Source organism: Pollicipes pollicipes, unplaced genomic scaffold, assembly GCF_011947565.3.
Source record: "Pollicipes pollicipes isolate AB1234 unplaced genomic scaffold, Ppol_2.1 Scaffold_3447;HRSCAF=4054_pilon_pilon_pilon, whole genome shotgun sequence".
Classification (NCBI taxonomy): Eukaryota; Metazoa; Arthropoda; class Thecostraca; order Pollicipedomorpha; family Pollicipedidae; genus Pollicipes; species Pollicipes pollicipes.
In genome coordinates, this window is record NW_023596297.1 from 28,076,371 (window position 1) to 28,101,066 (window position 24,696).

At 49.6% G+C, this 24,696-nt stretch overlaps 3 protein-coding genes and 1 long non-coding RNA gene across 4 annotated transcripts in view; 2 read left to right on the plus strand and 2 right to left on the minus strand.

Moving 5' to 3' along the window:
• Positions 1–1,688, minus strand: part of LOC119092382 (thymidine phosphorylase) — a 10,973-nt gene extending 9,285 nt beyond the window's left edge. The window contains exons 1-2 of the mRNA XM_037215345.1: positions 1,680–1,688; positions 124–346 (exon numbers count right to left, since the gene is read on the minus strand). Coding sequence (XP_037071240.1) covers positions 124–346; positions 1,680–1,688 — 232 coding nt within the window. The remainder of the gene's footprint in view (positions 1–123; positions 347–1,679) is intronic.
• A 1,702-nt stretch (positions 1,689–3,390) lies between these two features.
• Positions 3,391–5,113, plus strand: LOC119091374 (uncharacterized). The gene is made up of 3 exons (XR_005093413.1): positions 3,391–3,713; positions 4,181–4,314; positions 4,834–5,113. It is a non-coding gene; the product is annotated as an uncharacterized LOC119091374 (long non-coding RNA).
• Positions 5,114–7,369: 2,256 nt separating this feature from the next.
• LOC119092384 (double-strand break repair protein MRE11-like) lies at positions 7,370–14,703 on the minus strand. The gene is made up of 12 exons (XM_037215347.1): positions 14,679–14,703; positions 13,345–13,442; positions 12,891–13,053; positions 12,346–12,482; positions 11,749–11,939; positions 10,741–10,750; positions 10,046–10,300; positions 9,636–9,847; positions 9,143–9,294; positions 8,360–8,564; positions 7,660–7,777; positions 7,370–7,377 (listed from the first exon to the last, which is right to left on the minus strand). The coding sequence occupies exons 2-12, from the start codon at positions 13,433–13,435 to the stop codon at positions 7,370–7,372; spliced, it is 1,542 nt and encodes a 513-aa protein (XP_037071242.1). The 5' UTR covers positions 13,436–13,442; positions 14,679–14,703.
• Positions 14,704–15,002: 299 nt separating this feature from the next.
• On the plus strand, positions 15,003–24,094 carry LOC119092385 (putative protein 2). The gene is made up of 5 exons (XM_037215348.1): positions 15,003–15,119; positions 17,240–17,327; positions 18,166–18,275; positions 18,755–18,866; positions 22,029–24,094. Exons 2-5 carry the CDS (start codon positions 17,259–17,261, stop codon positions 22,170–22,172), a joined length of 435 nt encoding a protein of 144 aa, XP_037071243.1. The 5' UTR covers positions 15,003–15,119; positions 17,240–17,258; the 3' UTR covers positions 22,173–24,094.
• Positions 24,095–24,696: the final 602 nt, after the last annotated feature.

Consider the following 24,696-nt stretch of genomic DNA (forward strand, 5'->3'; position numbering starts at 1 on the left):
CGTCAGTCCGACCACCCCCGCCGTTTAAGCCGCGCCTCCCACGCCGGCACCCACCACGTGACCCAGCAGGGGGGCAGTCCGGTCCTCACCCACTCACCGCAGAATGTCGGGCACGTGCACGGCCTGCGTCCACGATCGTGTCTCGCAGCACGGCGCAGTCCTGCTCGTGGATGTGGAAGGGCATCACCTTGCCAGGTGTGTGCTTAAGATTGTATGTGGGGTCCCGCCAGCTGTGCGCCACCATGTTCTTCAAGTAGATGCCACCAGACTGGCGCACTGGCACCTCCACCTGATTGTTCATGACAATCTGTAGCAGGCTCGGGGCGAAACCGATGATTTTGTGCATCTGCAAAAGAGACAGCTGCACATTACACAGGAGTGGATGACAATGGTGACATACCCACAGGAAGAGACTGTGTTTTACTTTTTGACAGTTGGGTGAACTTAAACTTAAACATCTTGATGGTGTGATAAAGCAACATTCCAAAATAAATTGCAGCTGAAAAGTAGGTGCACCATGAGCCCTCCAACCATGCCTGTAGCATGGGCTAAAATTATTTGGGTTGTGGGAAGGACTGTATTACTGGTCAGCTGCCTGACTAAAGCATTTATCTGAAGTGACAATCAATGAGGAATACTGATGCTGCTGACAACCACTATGGATTGCACTCAAATCTTAGATGAATGTGTGAACACTAAATTCCTACCATATAAGCTTTTTGTTTTTGCCCAATAGCACATGCAATTGAAACATAATCAACCATAAAAATATTCAACATGTTTGTAATGTAACACAGGATATTGATGTTCTTATATCAAACAATATTCATCTTCCACATAAGCTTTCTACAGGCGGCTAACAATAGACAAAATTCATCAGTCACAGAACCCTACATAAAAGTAACTATGACATTTATCATTAAATGGTATGGTAATGGTATCACAAGGCAAGTGATTGTCAGCTTGGGACAAGCAAATATTCTGATTATACATCATTTCAATATGTAAGGAATGTCCATTTTAAGCAAAAAGTATCCAGTACATTAAAGCTCTTTGCACAATTGATCTAAATGTTCATTACCCTTGCTTCATAGTCATTACTGATGATATGCAAACATGTGAAATGCTTGCAAAACTCAGCTATCAGCTTTGTGTGAGTACTTCCAAACCTCACATATGCATGTGGAGAAGCTCAAGAGAAATGGAGCATGCCAAACACCTTTTAGATTGATTTTGTCATGAACAACATCCTTCCAATTTTTTTGTATCTTACAGCTTAAGAAGTACATTCTTAGCTTCACATATGATGGGGGCTGCCTCTGCCCCTGGTTGCCCATTGCATTGCTCTTTCTTAATGACCACACCACAAACATGTTATAGCTTGTGTAGCACTTGGGTATATTTCCTGAATACATCAGTTGTTGCTCATCCATATCATCCTTTACTATTATCTTAAATTCAGTTTATTTTCCATAATTCATTAAATGTATTGCTTTGCTTTATTTAATGACAACTTAGATTTTAATTTGTTGCACTGTTTTATTTTGGTTTCATCACAATCTGAATCTGTACATAGCACAAAATATCTTGGAAATTCCTCCCCTTTGATCTGGGTTTGTGTGCAGACAGCCAGGTCATATAGTGGAGCAAGGCAATGATTACCATCTCCATATCCTGACCTTAACCATAATAGTCCCTGACATGCATAACAGTCTACAAGAGATAAGATTGCAAGATTCTTGCCAGACATAAAATCACTTGTTTTTAATTGAGATTAATCCACCAAGTAGGATAGGTCATACTATTTGACATATCTTCTTATACCTTGGCAGCTATAATCAAAATTTCATTAAAAAGAATACCTAAGGGTTATGCTGAATTAACATCATCTAACCCAATGGGCAAGATATTAACCCAAGGAACATGATAAATACTGCCCTAAATATCATGCTAATATCCAAAGTGGGTGTAATCAATACTATAGCTGCTGAGGATATATCCCTAGCAACCTTTCAAGAGCACACCAATTTTGTCTTAACATCAAACAGGCATCAGGATAATGCTAGGGAAAAAGACAACATACTGGAATAGCACCCAAACTGAACTAGGACAATAGTGACACTTAAGGCCTGGTTGTATCCATGGATTCCAAGTCAGTTTGCATGTGAGGAAATCCCAAACTTGACTATCAGTGGTGAATCATAATTGATACTGCACATTAACATGACTGGCCAGAGAAGGTGCAGTGCACTGGCAAAGGCTGTATTTTGAGCATAATGATATGAAGTTAGGATGACAGAATGCCACAATGATAATTCTTCCAGCCCTTATGAATACCTTGTATCTGCTGTCCTGCAAATGCTCACAACTGTGGAACATTTACTTTCCCTGCAGGGTAGTATCAGTATGCAATAAGGCAACATAAGTGCAAATTATGCGTGCTCATACTGTGAAACACATGTAAGCAGTCACGAATTAGCACTCAAACGTAATATATCACCATATTGATAAAAATAAAACCGTCCCGAACTTTACGGCATTGTCAGCGACAGTAACCGGCGCAGAAACGAGCATGTGCGGCGTACCTGGTCCAGCTGAGCAGATGCATCTTTCTGCAAATTAGGATCCAAGGTACTTCGCAACAAATTAATGATATTCTGTTGATCCATTTTTATTTCGAATGGTACCAAGAAAACACCTCAAACTTTCATGTGCCTAAATAATAACAGCCCAATCCTCCGCAGCCCGATCCCGCACAAACACCACTGCTAGCCCCACGCGCCAAAAGGAACGTGCCAGAAGGAAAGCAAAATATTCTTCAGCTGATGAAGCTTGATCTGAGCTTACTTATCAGCTGATTGCAGCTTCTTGTAAGCCATGACTTTTTATTGAATACGAATGTACGTAAGAAGTCACTTTAGATAACATAGTTCATTTAAGACTAAATAAATCGTTTTTATGTGTTGAAAGGGGTAACTCAGGCGTAAGCTAGGGGAAAAACATGCATTCCACTGCTATTATTATTGCTTGCATAAAACAGACATTCAGAGGCTACAGATACGGAACAAAGGGAAGCAGCCATCTGCACTTTCAATGCTGCAAAATTTAATATCAAACTTGGAGCACTGCATGCACTATAAAGTTCAGTAGCACACTTCTCACTCCCGTTCCTAGCATTGTACAACATTACGACCACTGATCTCACAATTAACTTGAATTTGAACTTAAGGATGAAAAACGTAAATGTATGAGGGTTCCTACGAAAATACTTGTCATCTGATCTAATGCACATAGCTTTTTTAGATTGAGATTTAAGCAGACAATTTGGGTTGCGTCATATACGTAGCATTTCTTCAATGCGATGCGTCTCATATGTATTCAAGACTTTTGCTGCGTTTTCAGGCAGGTGTGCCGTGTAGTGGAGTGCCTGGCGGTGGTTCGTGGGGCCGGACCAGGACAGTGTTAGCGTCGTTGCATATCGAAAAGAAACTAGTGTTTGAATAATGTCACCTCTTTGGCGCATGTCCCGAAGTTTTCTGTCTAAAATTCCCAACAAACAAGCCCTTGTGTCTGGATTAAGATGTGTGTCCACATCAAAGGACAAAAAAGATATAATTGATGCTGGTGTTACTACTGGTCCCATTCAGGAGCCACACAGAGTATCACTTACCCCAGAAGCTAAAAAAAAGTTGAGGGGAGAGGTCAAAACTGATGTAAGTATTGCAATCTAGATGGAGGCTATATCTCATTTATTCAGTGCTGGGTGGAATTAAAATGACAGATGTTTAAAAACCTGCTGTCAACCACCAAGTGTTCACAGAAAGATGCATGTTTTTTGGCATCATCTGTGTGCATTATTGACTTACTTCATTGTATTCCAATGATGTTGTTTTGTATTGTAATCAACAATATGTTGTGCAAGCTCAGCTTTTAGCTGGACTTAATTGCCCCTGCAGGAATTTTGGGTGGCGTTTCCTGTATTTCTTGTAGCATTTTTGATCATAAAAAGCCAGGCTGTAGACTCATTAATGATGATAATTTCTCTCATGTTTTATCTGATAAAATCACAACTGAAATGTAGTAAATATTAGAAATTACCAAATCTATACTTGCTGATAAGGCCTGTTTTTAGAAGTCATTTTTCAAGCACCTAAGTAATCCCTGATATGTTGTTTTTCAGCAATGGCAGAGCTTTGGCTGGAGCATTGAGAGTGAAGCAGAAGATAGAAGGCTGATGCACTATATGTTCTTCATCTCAATTAGCTGTGGTGTTGTGCTATGCAGCTTCATCTGGGCATATTTGCCTGACCCTAGGTATTTAGAACATTGTACAGCAGTCTACCATGATGATATGTGGTAGTGCAGTGGTTCCATGTTCGCCTATGAATTTTAACATTATATTAAAGGCCACTGCATGAGACTAACTGGGTAGAGAGGCATGGGGAAGGGCAGCACAAGTGACATGTTTTTGCAGAAAAGTCAAAGTATTGTGTATGGCATGCATGTGTGAAACCTGCAGCTCAGTTTGTCAGCCTGTCCCTCTGCTTTTACTCAGCAATATATTAATGGTTCACTGCAGATTTGGGCAAACAGAATTAGTTGTGGCTAGTGTGCAACAGCTATCTATTATGATTCTATATTATTCGTTACTTTCTGGAGTGTGATGTCCCTATGGAAATATCCAGGTATGGGATGAAATGTCTTTAGAATTTTTCTTCTTCTTTTTTCTTCAGCCATATTGGATGATGAATACCAGCCACAATCCCCCTGTCAAAGCCATGTGAACATCACACAGTGTCCTTGGTGAGCTGAACAAGCATACCACTTTGTCAGGGGCCTGGACTGGGCACATCGGGAGGCATTCCTGCAGATCCACGCCCGTGAGTCTGCAGGCCTGCCGCTGCTTGACCCCAACCTGGTGGACCCGGCCAAGATTGAGCTTCCGTCAGATGAGGAGCTGGGAGACACGAGGATCATCATCTAGACGACGGCGCCGCACCCCCGTATTGTACATAGTGACGCGCCGGGCCGCGCCGGTGTGTGATTGAGGAACTCGGAGACCCCCGAGGTGGTGTGCTCCCATGCCTGGTGAGAAATAGAGTACTGTGGACATTCCAGTGTGTGATTCCGCGTAAACTATGCTAGGGAGCCGTGCACGGCGCCAAACATGAGATCACGTTGGTCGTTCCGCGTGTTCACCGGCACCACACCTGACAAACAACTGGCTATAATTTATTAAAAGCCATTCGTTTGTAAAAACGCAGATGGCTCACGACCCGTGAGCTGCGCCACTTCAGCTGTGTCTTCATGCCATAGGCCATTTGGGCTATCACAAAGTGCATCTCAACCATCACATGGTCGCCCTCAACTGCGGCCCACAAGCCAGGCGGACGGCAATGCCTGGGAATGAGTTGGCCGTGCGATAATGAGAGCGAGTTCACCACTAATGGGGAGAAGCGGGCCGCCGTCACTCAGTCACTGTCGAACAGCACGCCCCTGCGGCGGGTCGGTCTGGACGAGGTGCGGGTGCCAGACTGGGACGAGGTGCGGGTGCCAGACTGGGACGAGCCGCTGCTGGTCCGCGACGGCCGCGGCGCCGCCGCGAACGCCGCCGTGATGGGCACCAGGCCCTGCCGTCACATATGCGCACACGGTCACCGAGACTGCGACAATATCGTGGGAGCGAGGCGCGACGCGCTGTACACTGCGTCATGACGGTCTCGCTGCCGCACGCACCAGGTCAAGGCGATCGGCAGGCACCGGACTCACCTGAACAGGGAGGTGGAGTGTGATCGCCGATGAAGGTCACGAAAACGCGGCGCATGGGGGGACTCGCGCATGCTGCCGCTCACCCAGCGGTACACAGCAATACAGGTCATGACTCTGGGTCTCTGGTGCCACGGCTCTCACGTCCAGCCAGTACCGTCACCGCATGCACAAACACGAGCTAGTGTTAACACGCGCTCGGCTGGGGCCAATGTGACCCCCTCGAAGGTTTTCAGGAATGGTTTCCAAACGGCATGGCGTAGCCACGCCAAATTTGGCATAGGTTTGGACAAATGAATAGCAGATCGTTTGGTATCAGAAATTTAGATGTATCTTACAAGGTCGCTGACCTACGGAAGGTTTAAGTCGGGCTATGAATTCAGCGAAGTCAATGCTAGGGAATCGTTCAATCTGATGCAACAATGAAGTGTCAGACGAAGTGATACATCACTGACATACTCCCTTAGGCAACACAAAAATTAAATGCACAAATTCCATTGCCTTAAGTCAGGTATGAAGGTTATACCGGGGTCAAAAACAACCTGTCTTATTGCTTTAGGACTTGCTGTGACAGGAGGCTTCTGGCGCTCGTTTCGAATTTACTGATAACAGGAACCGCATTATACATCTTCCATAGACTTCTTATAGGTCAGAGCAGGCCACCGACCCAAAATAACCCAGGTCAACATTTTGTCTTGGGAACATACTGCCCAGCATAATTTCTGTCGCTTATTTAAATGCAAAAATCAAAGCAGTCTTGCATGAGTTTGGTCACCGTGACCTTTGAAAGGTCGAAAAAGGCCAATGAAGTTAAATAAGCGTGCGACCTTTTGCCTGGAACAGGTGTCTAACTTCTGGCTGCACTTTAGACGCCAAATTGCGGTTTGACCTTGTTTGATCTTATTCGACCCCAAAGCCATGACCTAGGAACCTCAAACTTCGACCCACGTGAGTTCACGTACAGGCCAACACACCCCGTAAATCTGGTGTCTTAGCACACTTAGTTTCTGAGATCTCAGCAGGGTCAGGGCCCTCACCTAAGCGAAGTGTATCCAACCCGCCACCCGGGCGTGTGCTAAAAGTCCAGCATATCCAATCATGATAACGGGTCACGACAGCGCACAAAGACGGGACATAGTGCTCAGATGCCTCATACACCGCGTTCCCCGCGCCCTTTCTGCGGTGGCGGGCCACGCCTGCCAGACGCCAGCAGAGCCGGCCTGTCGTGTCCGACCCGCACCTTGCTGGCAGCGGCGCGGCCGCGTCCCCGTCCACGCCCGCGGGGTGCGGGACGTCCGTCGCCGGCGCCGCGACCGGCGCGGCCGCGGCCGCCCCGCGCCGCTCGCGCTCCAGCCCGCCGCCCGCCGCCAGTCGCGCTCTCCGCTGCAACATGGCATAGGCTGGTGAGGTAGACAGGGGCGCTGTACACAGCGCCGCGATGCGGGCCACAGCGCCCAATAACAGCCACAGCGCTGGGACACGAGCCACAGCGCTGGGGTACCGGCCACGGCGCTGGGAGACGGGCCAAAGCGCTGCGAGACGGGTCAAGCGCTGGGACACGGGCCACAGCGCTGGGAGAGGGGCCGCAATGCTGGGACACGGGCTACAGTGCTGGGAGAGGGGCCACAGCGTTGGAACACGAACCACAACGCTGGGATACCGGCCACAGCGCTGCGCTGGGGCATGGGCCATAGCGCAAATGTGACACCCGCCGTGTCCATGCGTTTCCTACCAGGTGTGATGATCGTTGATGCACACCTACTAGTCACGTGGCTCGTGTCTATCGTTGGCGGGTGCACCCCCTCCCCCCCTGTCGTGACCTCCGCAGTGTCCGGAGCCACGCCTGACCCCGGCATCGTGCCAGCGTCGCGACCGGCGCCTGCCGTCCCGTACCTGGTGGGTCGTCCGGCATCATCACGTCGTCCGAGTCAGAGTCGGAGATGATGGTGACGGCAGCGACGTCCGGCAGCGGCGGCGGCGGCGGAGAGCCGCCCTCTAGCACGCCGCGCATCTGTCGGACACCGTCGGCCAGTCACCGGCTGGCGCCAGCACAGCACTTCGTACACTGGAGACGCCGCTCATAGCGCTGGGCACGGCACAGCGCTCACCCCACACATGGTCCCAGCCAGATGGAACTGCTGTCCACGGAGCATGATTTCAGGGACGACGCCAAGACTCAGGAACGGAACATCTTTTGAACGACGATTGATGCAGAACGACGGTAGAATCCGCCATTTCCAAATTTCTCATGGAATCATACAATGTTTTTTTTTTTGGTTGACTGCGACTGTGAGAGGACTGTTATGACGTTGACGTCATAACAGTCCTCTCACCATAACAGTCATAATAATCATCAAAGGCGCACCATAACGCTACCGCACCCTTGATCATACACTAAGCGAACGTAGGACCACGTAACGAACGCCGACAGTGCAGTGGCGCACGCCGCCACAGAGCGAACAGCTCCGTGAAGACGCGTACCACAATGATCTTGACGGGACTCGCAAACGTTCACCCCATCGCTTCACCGTGCTTTGGTACGCCACCCGGCCGACATGTCTGTACGTGCTTCATGTTGCGACGCCGTGTTCACCTCTTCCTCCTCTTCGTCCGAATCCGCCCTGAGCTTGTCGGCGGTGGCGGCGGTGGCGGCGGTGGCTCCACTGCCGTTCATCTTCTCCAGCTTCTTCTGCGCGCGCTCCTCGCGGGCCCTGGCCAGCTCCTCCCGCGCGTTCGCCTCGCTGACTTCGAGCGGGCTGCGCGCCTGCAGCTCGGCCACCGCCCTCTTGATCTGGTGCCTGCGGCAGCGGGCGGCCGTCCCTGACATGCCTCGCCTTCGCCGGCAGTCTTTGGGCTCTGCCGCTTAGCGGCCATGCCAATCGTAGCACCTCTCGGTCGCCAGCACATACGTTCGATCGAGAACCAAGTGAGCGCGAATCGGGCGCATCCAGCACTGCTGACACGACCCACATGGCGACAAACACGGCTTTACCTATGTCTCGTAAAAAATCACGAGCGTACAGCGTCGTCGTCGGCCGACGAGAGCCATTCGTGTCTTAGCTGGAGCTGTTTGCGGTCGGCACCTTGTAATAACACAGAGGCAATTGCTGACAGCTCTCAAAGGCAGCCGGGCACGGAACACGGCACCACACAGGACCTGGGCTGGTAAGCTGAACTCCAAATGTTACAAAGTGACTGTCAGAAAGACTACAGGATTGAACACCGCACGAGGCCCGCGTGGTCAGGCCAACAGACTCGCAAGCACTGATCCAGCAGCTACCAGTAACACTGCTGGATCCAGTAATTTGCACTGTCTGGGGAGAATCGGCAGTCTGCAAATGACCGCCTCACAGCAGCACCAGTGAGCACTACTTACTTCACAACGTCGCTGATTGCACCAATCTCCTGCTTGAGGACGAAGCGATTGACAGCCACGCCCATCTTTCGCTCATCCAGCACGTGCAGTCCGGCACCCTCCTCCAGCTGCGCGAAGTACTGCACCACGAAATCTTCGACCCGCATCTCCTCCTGACAGACGCGCACAGTGAGAATAACAACAGCCCCATGGTCCAGTCGTGGCGACAACGCTCTCGTCCTGTGGCGAAATTGATCAAATGGCAAGTGTGCAAAAAAAGGACTACAAGACCATAAACGTGGCGCTTGTGTCAATGCTAAGTCAGGGTAAGAATGAAGCAATATATACACGCCACCCCTTTCTGATGACGATAAAAAGAACTCACGCGGCACAGCGGAAACAGTTCTCACACATCCCTATCAACGCGGCTCACGCCCGTTTTGTCCGCAGGTCATACTACTGTCGGCAAGCTTCTGTCCAGACCCAGCCAGCGCACTTGGCAGTGAGCACTTACATGCTGCACGACGGCCGCCATCGCCCCGCCGTCCACGGCGTCGGCGCGCGCCTCCGCCTCGGTGCGCTCCCGCTTCAGCATGATCATGTCCTCGGGATTAGCCACCCGGTCCGAGTACTTCTGGCCGAAGCGCACGCCCTGGAACACCTGGTTCTCATCCGAGTACTCCACGCGCAGGCGCACCAGCGGGCGGCGCGGCTGCTTCTCGTGACCTGCCGGCGTCACACACAGCCACTGAGACGCATCACACACAGCCACTGAGACGCGTCACACACAGCCACTGAGACGCATCCCAAGTCTGTCACACACGGTCACTGAGACGCGCCACGCACGGCTACTGAGACGCGCCACACAACGCCACTGAGACGCGTCACACACCACCACTGAGACCTCCCGTCGCCCAGACGCACCGGTCAGCTGCTCCTCCGCCTCCAGCAGCAGGTCGTCCACGTAGGCGGCGACGTACTGCTGCACGGCCGCCGACACGTCGCGCACGGTGAGGTCGAGGCTGGCGCACTCCGAAAGCCGCAGCGTGCGAAACACGAACGGCCGCACCGTGCGCAGCGGCACGGACTCCATGCGGAACTCCTTGCCGCGCACCGTCAGCAGGCCGACCGCCTTCGGCTTGGCCTCGGCGTCGCACAGCGAGGTGGCCACCGAGCTGCCTGCGCGCGCGCGGCCGCCCGCTGTCAGGTCGCGCTGACGGCGGCAGGGTCGGTGGCGGCCACCGCGCTCGGCTCGCTTCAGGCTGCGTGGGAACACTCTGATCGAGCCGGGCGTTTCAATGTTACAACTGCTAGTGCGGGAGCGTACCAGTGCCATTCTCGCGGCGACGTGGAGATCGTAAAAGATCGATCGGAGGGGAATTTGAAATTGCAGCAAGTTAAAGTACCAGCATGTCTAAAAAGTGCATGGACGCGCATAAAATAGCCTAACAAAGACGAAACTCGTCAGTGAGGGACCAATAACACTGAGTTGTGAAAGAACATTGAAGCAAACTCGAGCCAGCACCACCCACCACATCAGTTCGTGATTAGCACTGCCCACACGCCTCTGAAGTCGATCAGCCCACGGAGGCGAGGCACCGGTGCCCCGGCCGGCGCACCCATCATCCTCTGCCGGCAGTCAGCGGCCCATTCGGGGGCGCGCCCAGCGCACATCATCAGACCGCCGCCGCCGCCGCCGCGCAGACGACCGGGACGTTTCAGAAGAGGCCGACCACCTGACCTGTCGCGGACTCACCGGGCTGCGAGATGTAGCAGCTGCGGACGCTCCTGCCACTCGGGCCTGCAGGGCGGTTCTCGTGCTCGTGCCCCCCACACCACCAGGTCGAGGAAGTCGTCCAGAAACTCCACCGGAATGTAGTTCTTGGGGCCGTGTTTCACGCGGTTTTGGTTGCAGCACGAACAGATTAAACCAGCTCTTCTGTGTCTTCTTTAGGACGGAGATCACGAAACCTAGAACAGACCAGGACCCGCCGCGTCAGTGGTGGTTCCTCCAATAGACGAGGACGTGCTGCAACGAGCTCACTTGTTGATAGAGCTCAGCTGTCAGTGAGTGGTGAGCTCACTCACACACACTCACTGACAAGGCAGAGCAGGCCGATATTTCTTTGCTACGCCTGAATGAATGAGCCCTGGCTCGGCACGTGGACTGGTCACCCCCTGTCATGGCACGTGACTGGTGAGCTTCCGTCTCAGCACGTGACTGGCGAGGCTCCGTCTTCGCACGTGACTGGCATGAGCTCCGTCTCCGCACGTGATCTGGTCACCCATGTCTCCCGGCACGTGAACTGTTGAACCCGTGTCGTACGGTCACCGTAACTGATCACCCCTGTCTTAGCACGTGACTGGTCACCCCTGCCTCGGCACGTGACTGGTGAGCCCCGTCTCGGCACGTAACTGATCACTCCTGTCTTGGCACGTGACTGGTCACCCCTGTCTCGGCACGTGACTGGTGAGCCCTGTCTCGGCACATGACTGATCACCCCTGTCTCGGCACGTGACTGGTCACCCCTGTCTCGGCACGTGACTGGTGGGCCCTATCTGGCACGTGACTGAAAAGCCCAGTCAACCCTGTTTCAGCACGTGACTGGTCACCGCCGGGCCCTCACGTTGCCGCCGGTGAAGATGCGGTGCAGCCGCTCGTCCCGGACGTTGCCGAGCCCGTACAGCGCCAGCTTGGTCTGGCCCTTCTGCAGCAGCACGGGCGCCAGCCGGACAGACTTGAGGTCGGTCCAGCGGCCGAAGTAGTTGATGAGTCCCGCCACGGAGAGCAGTTCAAGGGCAGCCGTGTCACCCAGCCCTGGGGTGGTGGAGCAGCTATAACTGATGAGTCCCGCCACGGAGAGCAGTTCAAGGGCGCCGTGTCACCTAGCCCTGGGGTGGCGGAGCAGCTATAACTGATGAGTCCCGCCACGGAGAGCAGTTCAAGGGAGGCCGTGTCACCCAGCCCTGGGGTGGCGGAGCAGCTTCAACTGCAGGCTCTCATTTGCTAAGAAAGGATAAGGTACAAAATATGACACAACAGATAAAAACGTCCCGTCCCAGATAAAAACGTAGTTCATGACAAAATGACCCTTCACGGCCAGAGTTCAGCATACGACCAAAATCGGTAGCAGCCTTCACAAATAGACTGGATGGCGAGGTGATCATGAACAAAATGTATGAGGTCATACAAAGCATAGTGGACTCCAGCAATATTCACCCACCGCTGATGTCGTCGTGGTTGCCATGGATGGAGAACACGGGCATCGCGATGTTAAGGTTGGGGTCGTGAAAATTCACCCGGGGCTCCTGCATGCAGAAATCCTGACTGGGGTCGCTCAGGTATTCAAATGCTACTGGTCTGAAATCAATCAGAGGCCATCATTAGTCTTCAGAGGAAAGGCACCATGATAGGAGTTGGGAGCAGATGAGGACAGATGCTATTTGCAATCAGGTGTATGTTCATGTTAGGAATTGCAAGCTGGATGTAGGAAATTAATGTTACATTGGATGTTGTATGTTAAGATTGGATGTTAAACAGCATTGCACCATTTCCTTTTCAGAAGAGCAAATGGCTACTACCAATCAAACATGAGTGCAAACAACATGGTTTTGAGGCCCATATGAAGGTCAGTTTAGGATACTGTCTACCACAAACTATGCATTGTCACTGCCTGCCATTGAGACAGCTTGAAATATAGTTATCTATCCAATACCTGACCTGAGATTGGAAATGTGTTCAGGATATTCTTAGAGACTTGCTACTTACCTGTCACCAAGACAATACTTTTTTAGGAGTTGTGAACATTGTATCACACAGTTTCGAGATGGCTTATTTTCATGAAAGAGATCCCCACCAAGCAATATAAAATCTGCTTCTTTTTCATGGGCTAGTTGCAGAATCTCTTCAAATGTGGTCATGCTGTCACTGCCTGGAAATCAAGTAACCACAGATATAATTTTCTCCATAGATGTAGAGATGTCCAAGAACATGGGGGGGGGGCTGATGGCTATTTTGAAACCAATATGCACATGTTTTACTCAGACTTTAATCTGACGTGATGCAAGATGTGAATAGCAAGGACATGATTAGTTTAATGCACACTGAAAGCAGATATATGACCTTAACAATATGAATGGTCCAAGAAAAAAAACAGATGTCAAAAAACTGTGGAAACTATGCATTTCAGTTGCAAGCCCCAAATTGTATCTTCAAGTCATACCTCTTTCTCCATGCTTCTCCTGGTACCCTAGGTGATTATCTGTTGCCACTAGAATTCTAAATTCATCCTCTGTGCCCAGTTCTGCAGGCATGATGGATCTGTAAAAGGCACTTTTGTCAGCAACCTGTTCTCTCATCGTACTCTCGCAATTCCAAAGCAAGGCATAAAGATATATGAATGGGTGCAGGATAGAACTTGGACCTAAAGAGCACATGTCAAGCCACCTTAGAAATTACTCCAGGTCAGGTGGGCATAGAAAGAAGAATAACTGAATATCCAGCATAATCAGTCTGCAAGAACACGGGTGCAGCCACTTTACAAATACAAGAGCGCACTTAGCAAAGGCAGATCTCTCAGCTAGTTGCCAAGCCAGGGGTCAAAATGCAAATAATACATGTGATGTGAAACATGTGCACCATCTGGGCAAACTTTGTGCTAAATTGTTGCTAGTATGCACACCAAGCTATCAATGTCCCGAGGTTAGCAGCCACAACTAATAGCAAGTATGAATATTCCATGTCTGAAATAATTTGGAGGCTGTAAGAGCAATTAATGCTATTCACAATCAAACATTTTGAAATTCAATAAAAGTTAACCAAAGCAGTGTTTATAGGACAATTGCACCAAGCTCAGCAGTTAGTGCATTGTTGTCACTGGCTCCAAAAGCAGCACATTGGTTTTTAGCCAGTGGGCCAAGCAGTCACCATCTGGCATTGTAAAGTGAATGGCAAACCGCAATCAATCTAAAAGCAGAGAATGGATATGAATTATGCTTAGTCCAGAACAACCCTTACATGCATGAATCAGACCATAATTGGTGTAAAATGGCCCACTGCTAGGTAAACCCCAGAACATCAATAACAAACCAGGCAGACAAGTACCACACAAGTTTGACAAGTTTGATAAGTCAGGTCATTGTATGTCAGGTAGGTTGCAGGATCAGTAGCATAGGCCAGCTTTTGCATAGCTTTTTGAACAGTGGAGGGAGGAATGAACTCAGATCCTAGGAAGCTCTTTCAGCCAAAGATGGCTCTTTGTCACAAGCACTTTTTTTAAATTCAGAGGAACTGGACCAAATTGGAAGTTTAACCCTCCATTGCCCTAATGCCTATCAAATGCAGTCCCGCCAACTTGCGGTGCCTCCCAATCTTTGCTTCGCTGTTACGTGAGGGAAGGACAGTCGCTGGCAGAACAGCAGCGCAATGGCTAAATGAACATTGTGGATCATTTCCTCTTGATTATCATATCATCGAATCTTGAAAAACAGCAACACCAACACCCCCTCACAACACCAACTCTCTCACACACACACCCCAAATCGCTCAGCAGCACACCACTTTCGTCAAACGTTCGCGCCATCAGGGGTATGGAAGAGACATAAATGGCGCTAATGGTAAGCCATTTGTAATCTGCTACCAAAAGTAAATGAAAAGACGTCACAATAATTGACTCTGGGAGATTAAAATGGTTTAAAATGGGCTAATCACTGTGTAACACGAATTAATTCAGGCTCCAGAGGGCTGGAGATGTCCTGAGGGTCTTCGTGAGTCAGACTAGTGACCTGGGGTACTTTGATTTACTTGACACTTCGCAACCTATAGTGACGTCAAAATGTGGTGCAGTCGCATGGATGGCAGGCTGCAACATTTCCGAAACTCCATAATAAAAACAATGAGCTTGCCTAAAATTGGTGGCTGTGTTCGCAGCGGTTAAAAATCTGTGCTGAGCGGGGACTGTGTGCTCTTGCGTGTAGCACCGTTGCGTGTAAAATCTTGGTGGGTACCTTGGAGCTTAGAGCAACTGGTGCACCTCGTGTGGACGTGACAAGCGAGAAATGTTTTGAATAGAGCCATAATAATAGGCTGTAAGCATAAAACCACAACAGTGCGATTTTTGGGCCGTAGGACAGTCTGGTCACTGAGCCCCAGGCTAGTCAGGGAGACAGAGCCCCAACGCTAGTCAGGAGACAGAGCCCCAGGCTAGTCAGGAGACAGAGCCCTAGGCTAGTCAGGTCACTGGGGCCTATGCCAGTGCTGCAAAAATCCATCCACTGTGCTGGATGCCTATATGACTCAGGTGCTCCTGGCCTCATGCGTGTATGTACTAAACTTGTGTGATTCCAAGTGGTGCTGAATTAATTTTCATATTCCCTGTGGGGAGAACTGTTCCATGACACTTTTGCCTGTAATTACCTTCTCAGCATCATCATTTTGTGAAACATTGGCACTATGCACCAACATTGGTGTCAGCTGTGGGAAACCCAGTGCTCACATTCATGGCATGCATGCACCAAAAATTTGATATAGTCACTGCTGTGCTGGGCATGGTGCCAATGCATTTGTACAGTCTGACCTAGGTATTAAAACCATTTTCTAAAGCTAAGATTTGTATAAGCAAGTGACATTTAGTGGGAGAATACCTGTTACACCCACCTTGTCCTTTTCAGTTGAGAGTTCAGTTGATAACATTATTTTTATATCTTTGATGACACTCAGTTGGCTCACCCACCTGGTAGGGATTCTTTTTCTTCTAAAGTGGCACTTATTGTCATCTGTTATCCATTGAGAATCAGAAGCCAGAAGCACCATCCCTTTGTTCAACCTTGCATCCATCTCATGGCTCAGTTAGTTTGTGTGTCTGTGCTTTGGTCCACCAACACATGGAAGGGTAGGTTAGAGCTGCTTTAAGCATCCATTTTTCAGTGTTGACTGGTATGGCCTGTGGATGGTGGCTGCATTGGCACTAAAGGTCAGGTGATGCCTGAGAGCAGGACACACATTGTCAAGCATTGTGTGTGGACACCATGACATATTTCAGTAAGATCCTGTTGGTGTAGAGGTGATGCATAGCTTCCACTTGGGATAGCCTACCCAAATTTGATGACAGAAATGTTGTGTTTTATATAAAAAAGCTGATAAGATCATAGATACTGACTAAATCTGATGATATAGCATGTCTTTGTGGATGTGAAAGATCAACAAAATCTGATCCAAGTGGGACAGCTTACTACTATATTTGAGACAATATTCTATCTGCCCCAAGCATGTTGTTCATATCTTGACCATGGTTTGCAGAGTGTCCAAGCATTGCTGCACATTCTGCTTTTAGTGCCAAATTTTGCTGTTAACCTGGAATTTCACTGTGGGATGGTGGGTGTCAGGACTCACTGGTGGCAATGTTTCATTTATGGCACCACATGTGATGCTGATAATGAGCCAAAGTTGTATCCCAAAGACATTCATCAATTGCACATGCCCATCATCTCTTCACCATAATCAACTGATTATCATAGTGGACCATGCCATACTCCAATTAAAAAACATATACAGCCCATTCATAAGCCAGATTTCACCCAGCATGGCCATTGATTTGCAAGTATGTGAACCTGAATCTGCATTAAACTGAACACAGGCTTAGAAGCATCATGCAGGATTTAGGCAACATTAATGCATTGTTGAGGTGCTAAAGCTTGATTGTGAGCAACAAGGTAACATGCTTGGAATGAACTTAACAATACTCCAGGGCACCAGTACATATTGGATGGATGGAGCTGATGACTTCTTGTTGGCAGTGATCTGAAATAAAAGAACAAAAACAGCACAAACAGCACTAAAAATGGAATGACATTGTGTTGCACAAGTGACAGCCCATTTAATGTGGCCTGAAAGCAGAGATCTCATGTTATCCACTGTGACATTTTGAAACAGGTTTCCCAGAATCTCAGAAGCTTGATAAATATGGACATTATGGTCTTAATAGTGTGTTATATGATTGTTATATGCGTGTGATTTCATTATTTTTTACCCAAATTGTGGTTACATCTAGCTCATGTTGACATACTAGTGTTAAACATTATGTGCAAGTGCATATCCCTCAATGTTTTGTCTGTTTTCAGGCACAGTGGTACATCCAAGATGCATTCTGCTGCAATGTTCTCAGCTCTCTTGATCATTGTTGCCTCTTTTACTATCCATGATACTGAGGTGAGTACTCTTACATTACACTAGCTATTTATCAATTTGTGATATATATATATATATATATATATATATATATATATATATATATATATATATATTGGTCATCTACAACTAAATTATGCTGCTTGATGACCCAGCTTTACAACATATATGAAACAAGATATTAGTTTTGCAGATGGATTATTTCTTTGAGAGTCATCCTGGCCTGGTCACTAAGTATCTGCTTAATCCTTCAGTTTGTTAGTTCTTGGCCTTTGTCAGGTGTTGACTCCTGGAAGGATGGGATGAAGTTTGGTTTTCAGTACTGTAGACATCATAACCCAAACTCTTCTTGCAGTTGCAGAGCTTTGGATCAGGATATTCTGATTATGTGTCCAGCATTCTACCATTAAGCTGGCAGTCTTCTGGAGTCTAGAGTTCTACTGCTGGGCTGAGAGACATTCCCAGTCAGTTCAGTGGTAGAATGTTGGACTCATAATCAGCATACCCCGGCTCGGCTCCCATCAATTCCAAGTACAAGACGTGGGTCATTATGCATGCATGACTTCAACGTCAGTACCACCCAGTCCTTTACATGCATCAACAACACCTGATGCTGTCTGAAAGAAGCAACTGGCCAAAACAAAGTGGGCAACTAAAATGCCAGGCGAGGATGATTAGTTTGATCAATTATTTCGGCCCATAGTCGGTCCAAGTGTTTGATCTTTGCTTTTTTATGTTTGTTATGTTTAAGATTGTAGCTCCCTCTGCATTGTATTCATATGTCAAGTTATTCTTCATAGTTCTTTACAACATACCAGTGCAAGTTAAGGTTGATTTTGGCACTTTTGATCTCTTTCAGGCCCTCTATGAAGATGTGAGATGTAAGTGTGTTTGTCCCAACCCAAATGTTGTTAATGGGTCATCATCTGACAGAAAACTCTACATTGCCAATGTGGCTCCAAATCTGTGGTAAGCATATTTTACCAGATATGTTCCAATTATCCTTTATGTGGCAATGGACAGAATCTTTTATGTGTTAGTGTTCTAGGGTGTGTAAAAATGGTCCATGAAGAGCTGTGCTTCAATGCAAACTTGTTTGAAAAATGCTGATTTTTGTATGCACCACCAGTCCTGCCTTGTTGGCAGTGGTGAATGCTGTGTATAATTTCCATATGATTTGGTGGTCTTGTGCCTTGATTTCATGATCTCATGTTGTATCTTGAAGAAACAAATTGCTTTTGATTGTAGTACACCCTGCTGTGTGTTACAATTAGTAGTATGTTATTTTCTAAATTTTGGAAACATATGGAATATAGCATGTATGGGACCATTCTGTGTGGAGCATATTGTTACCCAAAGATTGAAATTCTCTGCACTTAAAGCACATAATTATATTCTGCCATGCTGTCGCCAGAAAATTGGTTCACGTCAGATGTGTCGTGTTTCAGCAATTGTGACAATGTGATTCTGCCGGAGCTGCCTGCGAATTTCTCGAAAAGTCGTGAATTCTGTCCGCTTTGTGAATGCAAGTTTGAAAGCAGGAATACCACCACGATCAAGGTCTGTGTCTGCCTATCTTTTAAACCGTCTCTGACCAGTTGTTTGCTCTGTAATTAGTTCGCGTATGAAACGCGCGGGAAGCGCCTGTACAGATCGCCACCTCGCTCTGCTCGTGCGTCGTGATTCATCCTATTGTCATGAGTTTGTCCGACTAGGATTTATATTGCGTCACATTTGACATAACGCATACGTGGTCGGTGATGGATGTGGATGCAGGAGTGCTCAATTTTCATGCTCACGATCATGCAATGCTTGAAGAAGTTATGCAACGAGCGATAAGCAACCATGGCGATATCATCTGTGTGCGTCATACGTAATCCGAACACCACAACATCATCCCAACACCCATCGTTTTCGCTGTGCCCTAACGCTTCTATTCGTGAGGTACTGTACGGTATGCTGCGCTCGCTTGGGTGCCGGTTCGTTTGGCCCCTGTCTGCCTAACGTGGCGCACTCCCGCACTCCTGCCGGCAGGTGGTCGTTCATCCAGATCATATGCATCATCTCGGTGCTGGTGGATCTACATGACGTTCCTCAGGCTGCCTGGATCCCATCCTGAACAAGCGCGTGCGCACATCCACTTAATCAGGAACAGACCAACGAACGAGTGTGAGGCCCGTCCAGCCGATCCGTCCATACAGGCGCCGCGTGCACACGCGGAACTCGCCCTCAGACTGGTAAAACGCTCCCACGTAGAGTGGGACTTATGATACAGCCTCCCATGCGAACTATGTAAGGTTAGCGATACAAGCGACGCCCATGTCTTTGCTGCACTGCGGTGGATTCTGGCGTAGTTGTCGAATTCCCTACACAAGGGTACTCTGTTACTGTTGTCCATTAGGAGCGGCTAGCGCTATTAAAGGGGCGAATAGGCGCAGGCAAAAGGGAGAAAGTCTGCCTCCCCCCCCTCACCTCATGATACTCACGTTTTTCATTTCTCACCATGGATGGCTTCTGACAGAAGGTTAATTATCAGCGTGCTACGTTCTCGCCGAACTTTGCCCCTCGCCTCTCCTTAACGACTATCCTGGCTGCCTCCCTGTAAGGCATGTTAAGTGATACTGCATTTTAAGAGTTGTGGTTTAGGTGGAAACACCACGTGCTGTGAAAGTTTGTGCACAAAACTGGAGTCCCAGAACATATTTTGTAAAAGTTGTTCCGAATGATTTGCATGAGTGGCTTTGGGTTCAGAGCACCTGGAGCATAGCTTGCTGTGTTTGCCTTGAACCTACCAACCGAGTTGTGTTGTTTGGTTCAATGGATAGTTTTGTCCCCATATTTTCGCCGTACAGGACTGCGGAGAGCTTTATACGGATACAACTGAAATAGGGACAGTTAAGGTAAATTATGTAAATTATTGGATCACTGCCAGAGGGTTCCAACAGTCAAGGAGCTTAGATGCACTTCTGGAAAACCAGAGGAACGGTTTCGATTTTCTGCGGTACCCGCCCTTCCCGCTAGGATGAAAAGCAGACGACGCCACATAGTCTTAGCAGCTGAGTGCGTCGTAAAGCCCCAACAACGACGACCTTTGGGCCCAGACAAAGTGGGGCGTATAACTGTGGCCTGTAATGGCTGGCATACGTAATCACCAGATTGTATGAAATAGTTTACGCTTAGGGTCGTCGTCTGGCTTTGTGTACCGCTTGGGTGCGTGTATCCCTCATGATGACAGGGGTGTGTAGCTTACGGCGCACTTTGCGGCAAATCAACTACGCTTAATTGTAATTGTGCTTCCATATGCATCGGAACTTACGGCAGCGCCCTACGAATGTGAAAAAAATCAGCTGTAGGCCGGAAAGGAATGTACGTAGCCGGTTTGTGCTCGACACCATTGCCAATCGGAACGGAGTTCGGTGTGACCAGGTGTCGCGAGTCAGGTTAAATTCATTCCTTTGAGCATTTGTTGTGATTCAAGGTCAGGGCTGAGTCAGCCAAATCATCGGTGGGTCGGGTTAAATGGAAATGTAAGCAATGACATCCATTAAAAGCGCGCGGCCGATGTGTCGACCAAATGAACCATACCTGCCCATAGCTGCTCCGTTACAATGTATCTCCTACGTTGGCTTCAGGCCAGGACATTCCTTTGGTGATATAATGGTTTGGCTCAGTAGCTGCTATCAGAATTGACTCCATCGGAATCGATTGTGGAGAAGAACCATGCATCCTGGAGTCGGGACCCGGTTCAACTCTGTTGAACCGGGTCCGGGAGTTGTACTGCTCTGTTCTGAGCGGGAGTCAAAGTGAGCCCTGGAAGCAGTGAGTCGGCGCCATAGGCCGTGGCTGGGTGCTGGAGTAAGTCTGCGGGAGACAAACATTTCTTCAATTTGTGGTGTGGCGTGTATCATGAACACACATACCGTGTAGACGGAGCCTCTGTGGAGATGGAGGGCAAACACCCAATCTTGCTTCCCTCCATGCGCCGTCTTAGGGCTAACGCTAAATGTTGCCCGGACTTGGGGCGGGGGAGGGGACAGCCCCTCCTGCCCCCCCCCCCCCTTATCTGCAGCCCCTGTCCACCATGCGAGCTGTGTTGTCGAGCCCAAACGATGGCGTCGCCCCCGCTCTTTTGCCAGATAGGAATGCGGATGGATCTTAGGTATTATGTAACGTTGCAGGGCAGCCGCTCTCATTGGCTGGTTGTCAGCTGACCTTTCTGTGTCTGCCGGGTCAGGTGACCAATCCGCTTCGCGGCTAGTATCCAGTGCCGCCTCATAACGGCCCGGCGTCCTTCCCCAGACCATGAAGACGTCATCTTGTGTATGAGATCGAATTACACAGGCGTAGTTTCAGCTCTACATGTACAACACTTGAACCTTTCCAAAAGACGGTCTGTTTATTTAAACACGTCACGCAAGCTCATCTGGGATCTGTGGTTTGGGAGATAATGACTTGTTGAACTGAGCGGCGCTTCGACTGATATGGCAGTTTCGCAGAATTGGGGACATACGAGATACTTTATCAAAGTGAACTGGTCGAAATATACTGTGCATGTTCATTGTATTGAACTGTCACGGACCTCGTACATGCCCAGTGTGTGCATGACCCTGACCCGTCTACGCTGGACCTCGTCCCTGACCGTCTGCGCTGGACCTCGTCCGTGACCCGTCTGCTCAGGGTCGCGCCGCCGAGCCGTCAGCTGACGCGCCTGCGCCGTTCCAGGACGAGTTGAGCGGCCGGATGGCGCAGCCGCTGTACGAGCAGGGCAGCGTGCTCAACCGCGTCGGCAACCGGCAGGACCGCTGGAAGCGCCAGGTGCAGGAACAGCGCAACAACATCTACGTGCGCCGCACCATGCTCAACTAGCGTGGCCGGGGCCTCTGTGCGCCGCGTCGGGCCGGGGCTGCGGTGGCGGCCGCGTGGAGGCCGGCCGGTGCTCTGGACAGGCTCCGGCGTGCGGCGCGTGACGTTTGCTGGGAGCCGGGCGGCGCGGAGCGGGGCCGGTCGGCGCTGGGTTGCTGGCCTGGGCCGCTCGGGAGACGGCGTTGCGGTCCGCCCGCGTGCGATGGACCCGGTCCGGCGGGCCGCTACCCCAACGGTGGTCCGGACGCGACCGCGCCAGGTCAGGCGCGAAGGAAACCCTGCCGGCGCCACGGCGGAAGTCGCAGCTTCTGAGGACGCCGGAGCGCCAGTAGAAGGGACGTGGGCAATGGGCAGGGAACGAGCGGGACTGATCGTGAACTCCAACGACGCGTGGTGCCGCGGCCGCTGGCGGCTGCTCGCGGGGTATACGGGATCGCCTACGTTCGCCGCCGATGGGCGGCGCCGTCGGGACGGTTACCCGGGGAGGGGAGGGGGCTTGGCGAACGGCTGCGTGTGTCATTCGACACACCTCCCGGCGCGCCGGGCGCTGCGGGATCTTCGCACGCTGTGTATCGCCGTGCGTCGCCCCCCGCCCTGTTTATGTTGTCTGATGTCACTGGTGATAGGCGACCTCTGGTCAGCCTGCGAGGCGTTCCTTCAGATAAACATAGGCGCGCGTGGCTCGTGGGGCTTCCGGCGGGGAATGGGCGGCAAACATGAAACGTTTGGGCGGCAAACATGAAACGTGCGATCTGAAAGCTGAACGCTCTGTTCGGTGATGCCTAGGGTGCAGTTGGTTTCCAAAGCCGGGACATTTGTCCCCTCTGTTTCAGTTTTGTAACAGTTTCTTGCGTCATCCAGCGCCCAGACCTCGGCCGAGGTGGGCTGACGGGCAGGTTCTCAACTGATGCCCTGGTAGTCTTGTCGGCACGTTTTGTTATGTGCCGTAGCCGACATCCTAGGCAGCATATTCCAGTTAAAAATGGTTTGTGCCCGTTGTAACCGGTGTGAGTGAGTTTCCACTGTTCCACGCGTGAGCGGCGACCTAAAAAATAAGTCCAAAATAGTATTATTCTGATCTTCGGATCAGATTTAACCCAGAACCAGATCAGACGCTCTGCACACCTGGGCCGAACCACATCATTGAAACGACCGGACTGGAATGTGTGGAACATCCTGACCTGACATAGTATTTTGGATGGGGAAACGGGCATTGCACGGGGTAGAGTAAAGGGACGACATCGTACTTGGTTAATTTTGGGGGGCACATGCCCCGTTGTCTCCCTCGTATGCACACTCATGCCTGTACGTGTTTCGAATAAGTGCGTGTGTCGCGCCGCCACTGTTGAGCTCACGGGTGGTGCGCCTGGGGGTCGGACGGGGCGGCGCCGTCAGCGGCCCAGAGTGGCCGGCGTCCGGGGGCCGCCCATCGCCGCTGCCTGTGCCCCGTGGGTGTGTGGCGCCGCTGCAGACACGTGCCGTTCAGCGATGTTTGAAACGTGTCATGTTCATGTGATGTATCACTGTATATTATTCATTAGCCTCGCATTACGCATTATTATTATGGCTATCCTTGGTGGGCGTTGATGTTGGTTTACGGTTGCTGGTGCTGCCATTGGTCTGGCATAGTAGGAATGGATTGTGGTCAAGTTATTGAAGTATTTTATGACAGCATCATACTCGTCATTTCCACTAAAAAGCTTAGCGCATCTTCGTTCGGCCAGTGCATACTTAAGACGCCACACAGTAATAAGCAAATGGTTACTTATTTGTACATCCAGCTGAAAGGTGTGGAAAAAAGGTGTTGATGAATACTTGCCTTGTGGATCTTCTGTGGGCTCAGCTGAACGTAGAGACTGGTTCATATCCGCATGTGTCGAACATTGTGAATGTTTATGGTATATAATATATTTGGTTGTATCAGTGCTGGCTAGTGTTCTGCATCAAGCCGGAAAAGTGACGTGAGGGCCCGCTCCATGTGTGGGTATTTGTGTCCTAGTATGGCACCTGTGACTAGAAGCCATGCTTACCAGATGCGCATTGGGGTTTGGCAAACAATTTGCATAGAATCCGTGCTGTCGTGCGACATTGATGCATCCTCATACTAAGTGCCTATGTATATATGTATATATATATATATATATATATATATATATATATATATATATATATATATAGTGTTGGTTGTATAAAGCAAAGACGTTGTGATATATACATTTGATTCTGAAGGTAAGCCTATACAGTATCGCTGTTCTCAGTATTCGTTGGCGTGTGTACTACACAGCATTCGTGTTTTACAGAGCGCTACTCCGAAAAGTCTGAACGGGACTGTGCGCCGAGTGTGTGATGTTTAGCACCACATGTGACGTCATTAGGCATGTGGCTGCCGCCCACCTGTCCATTCCTTGGCGAATTCGACCATGGCTATTGATTGCTTTTTTGAACTTTCATTGTTCAGCTTCAGGTAGGCAGCGGCGTTCGGCAACTCCAGTTCTTGCGATAAATGCTTGAGAGTCCCGGGGACGCT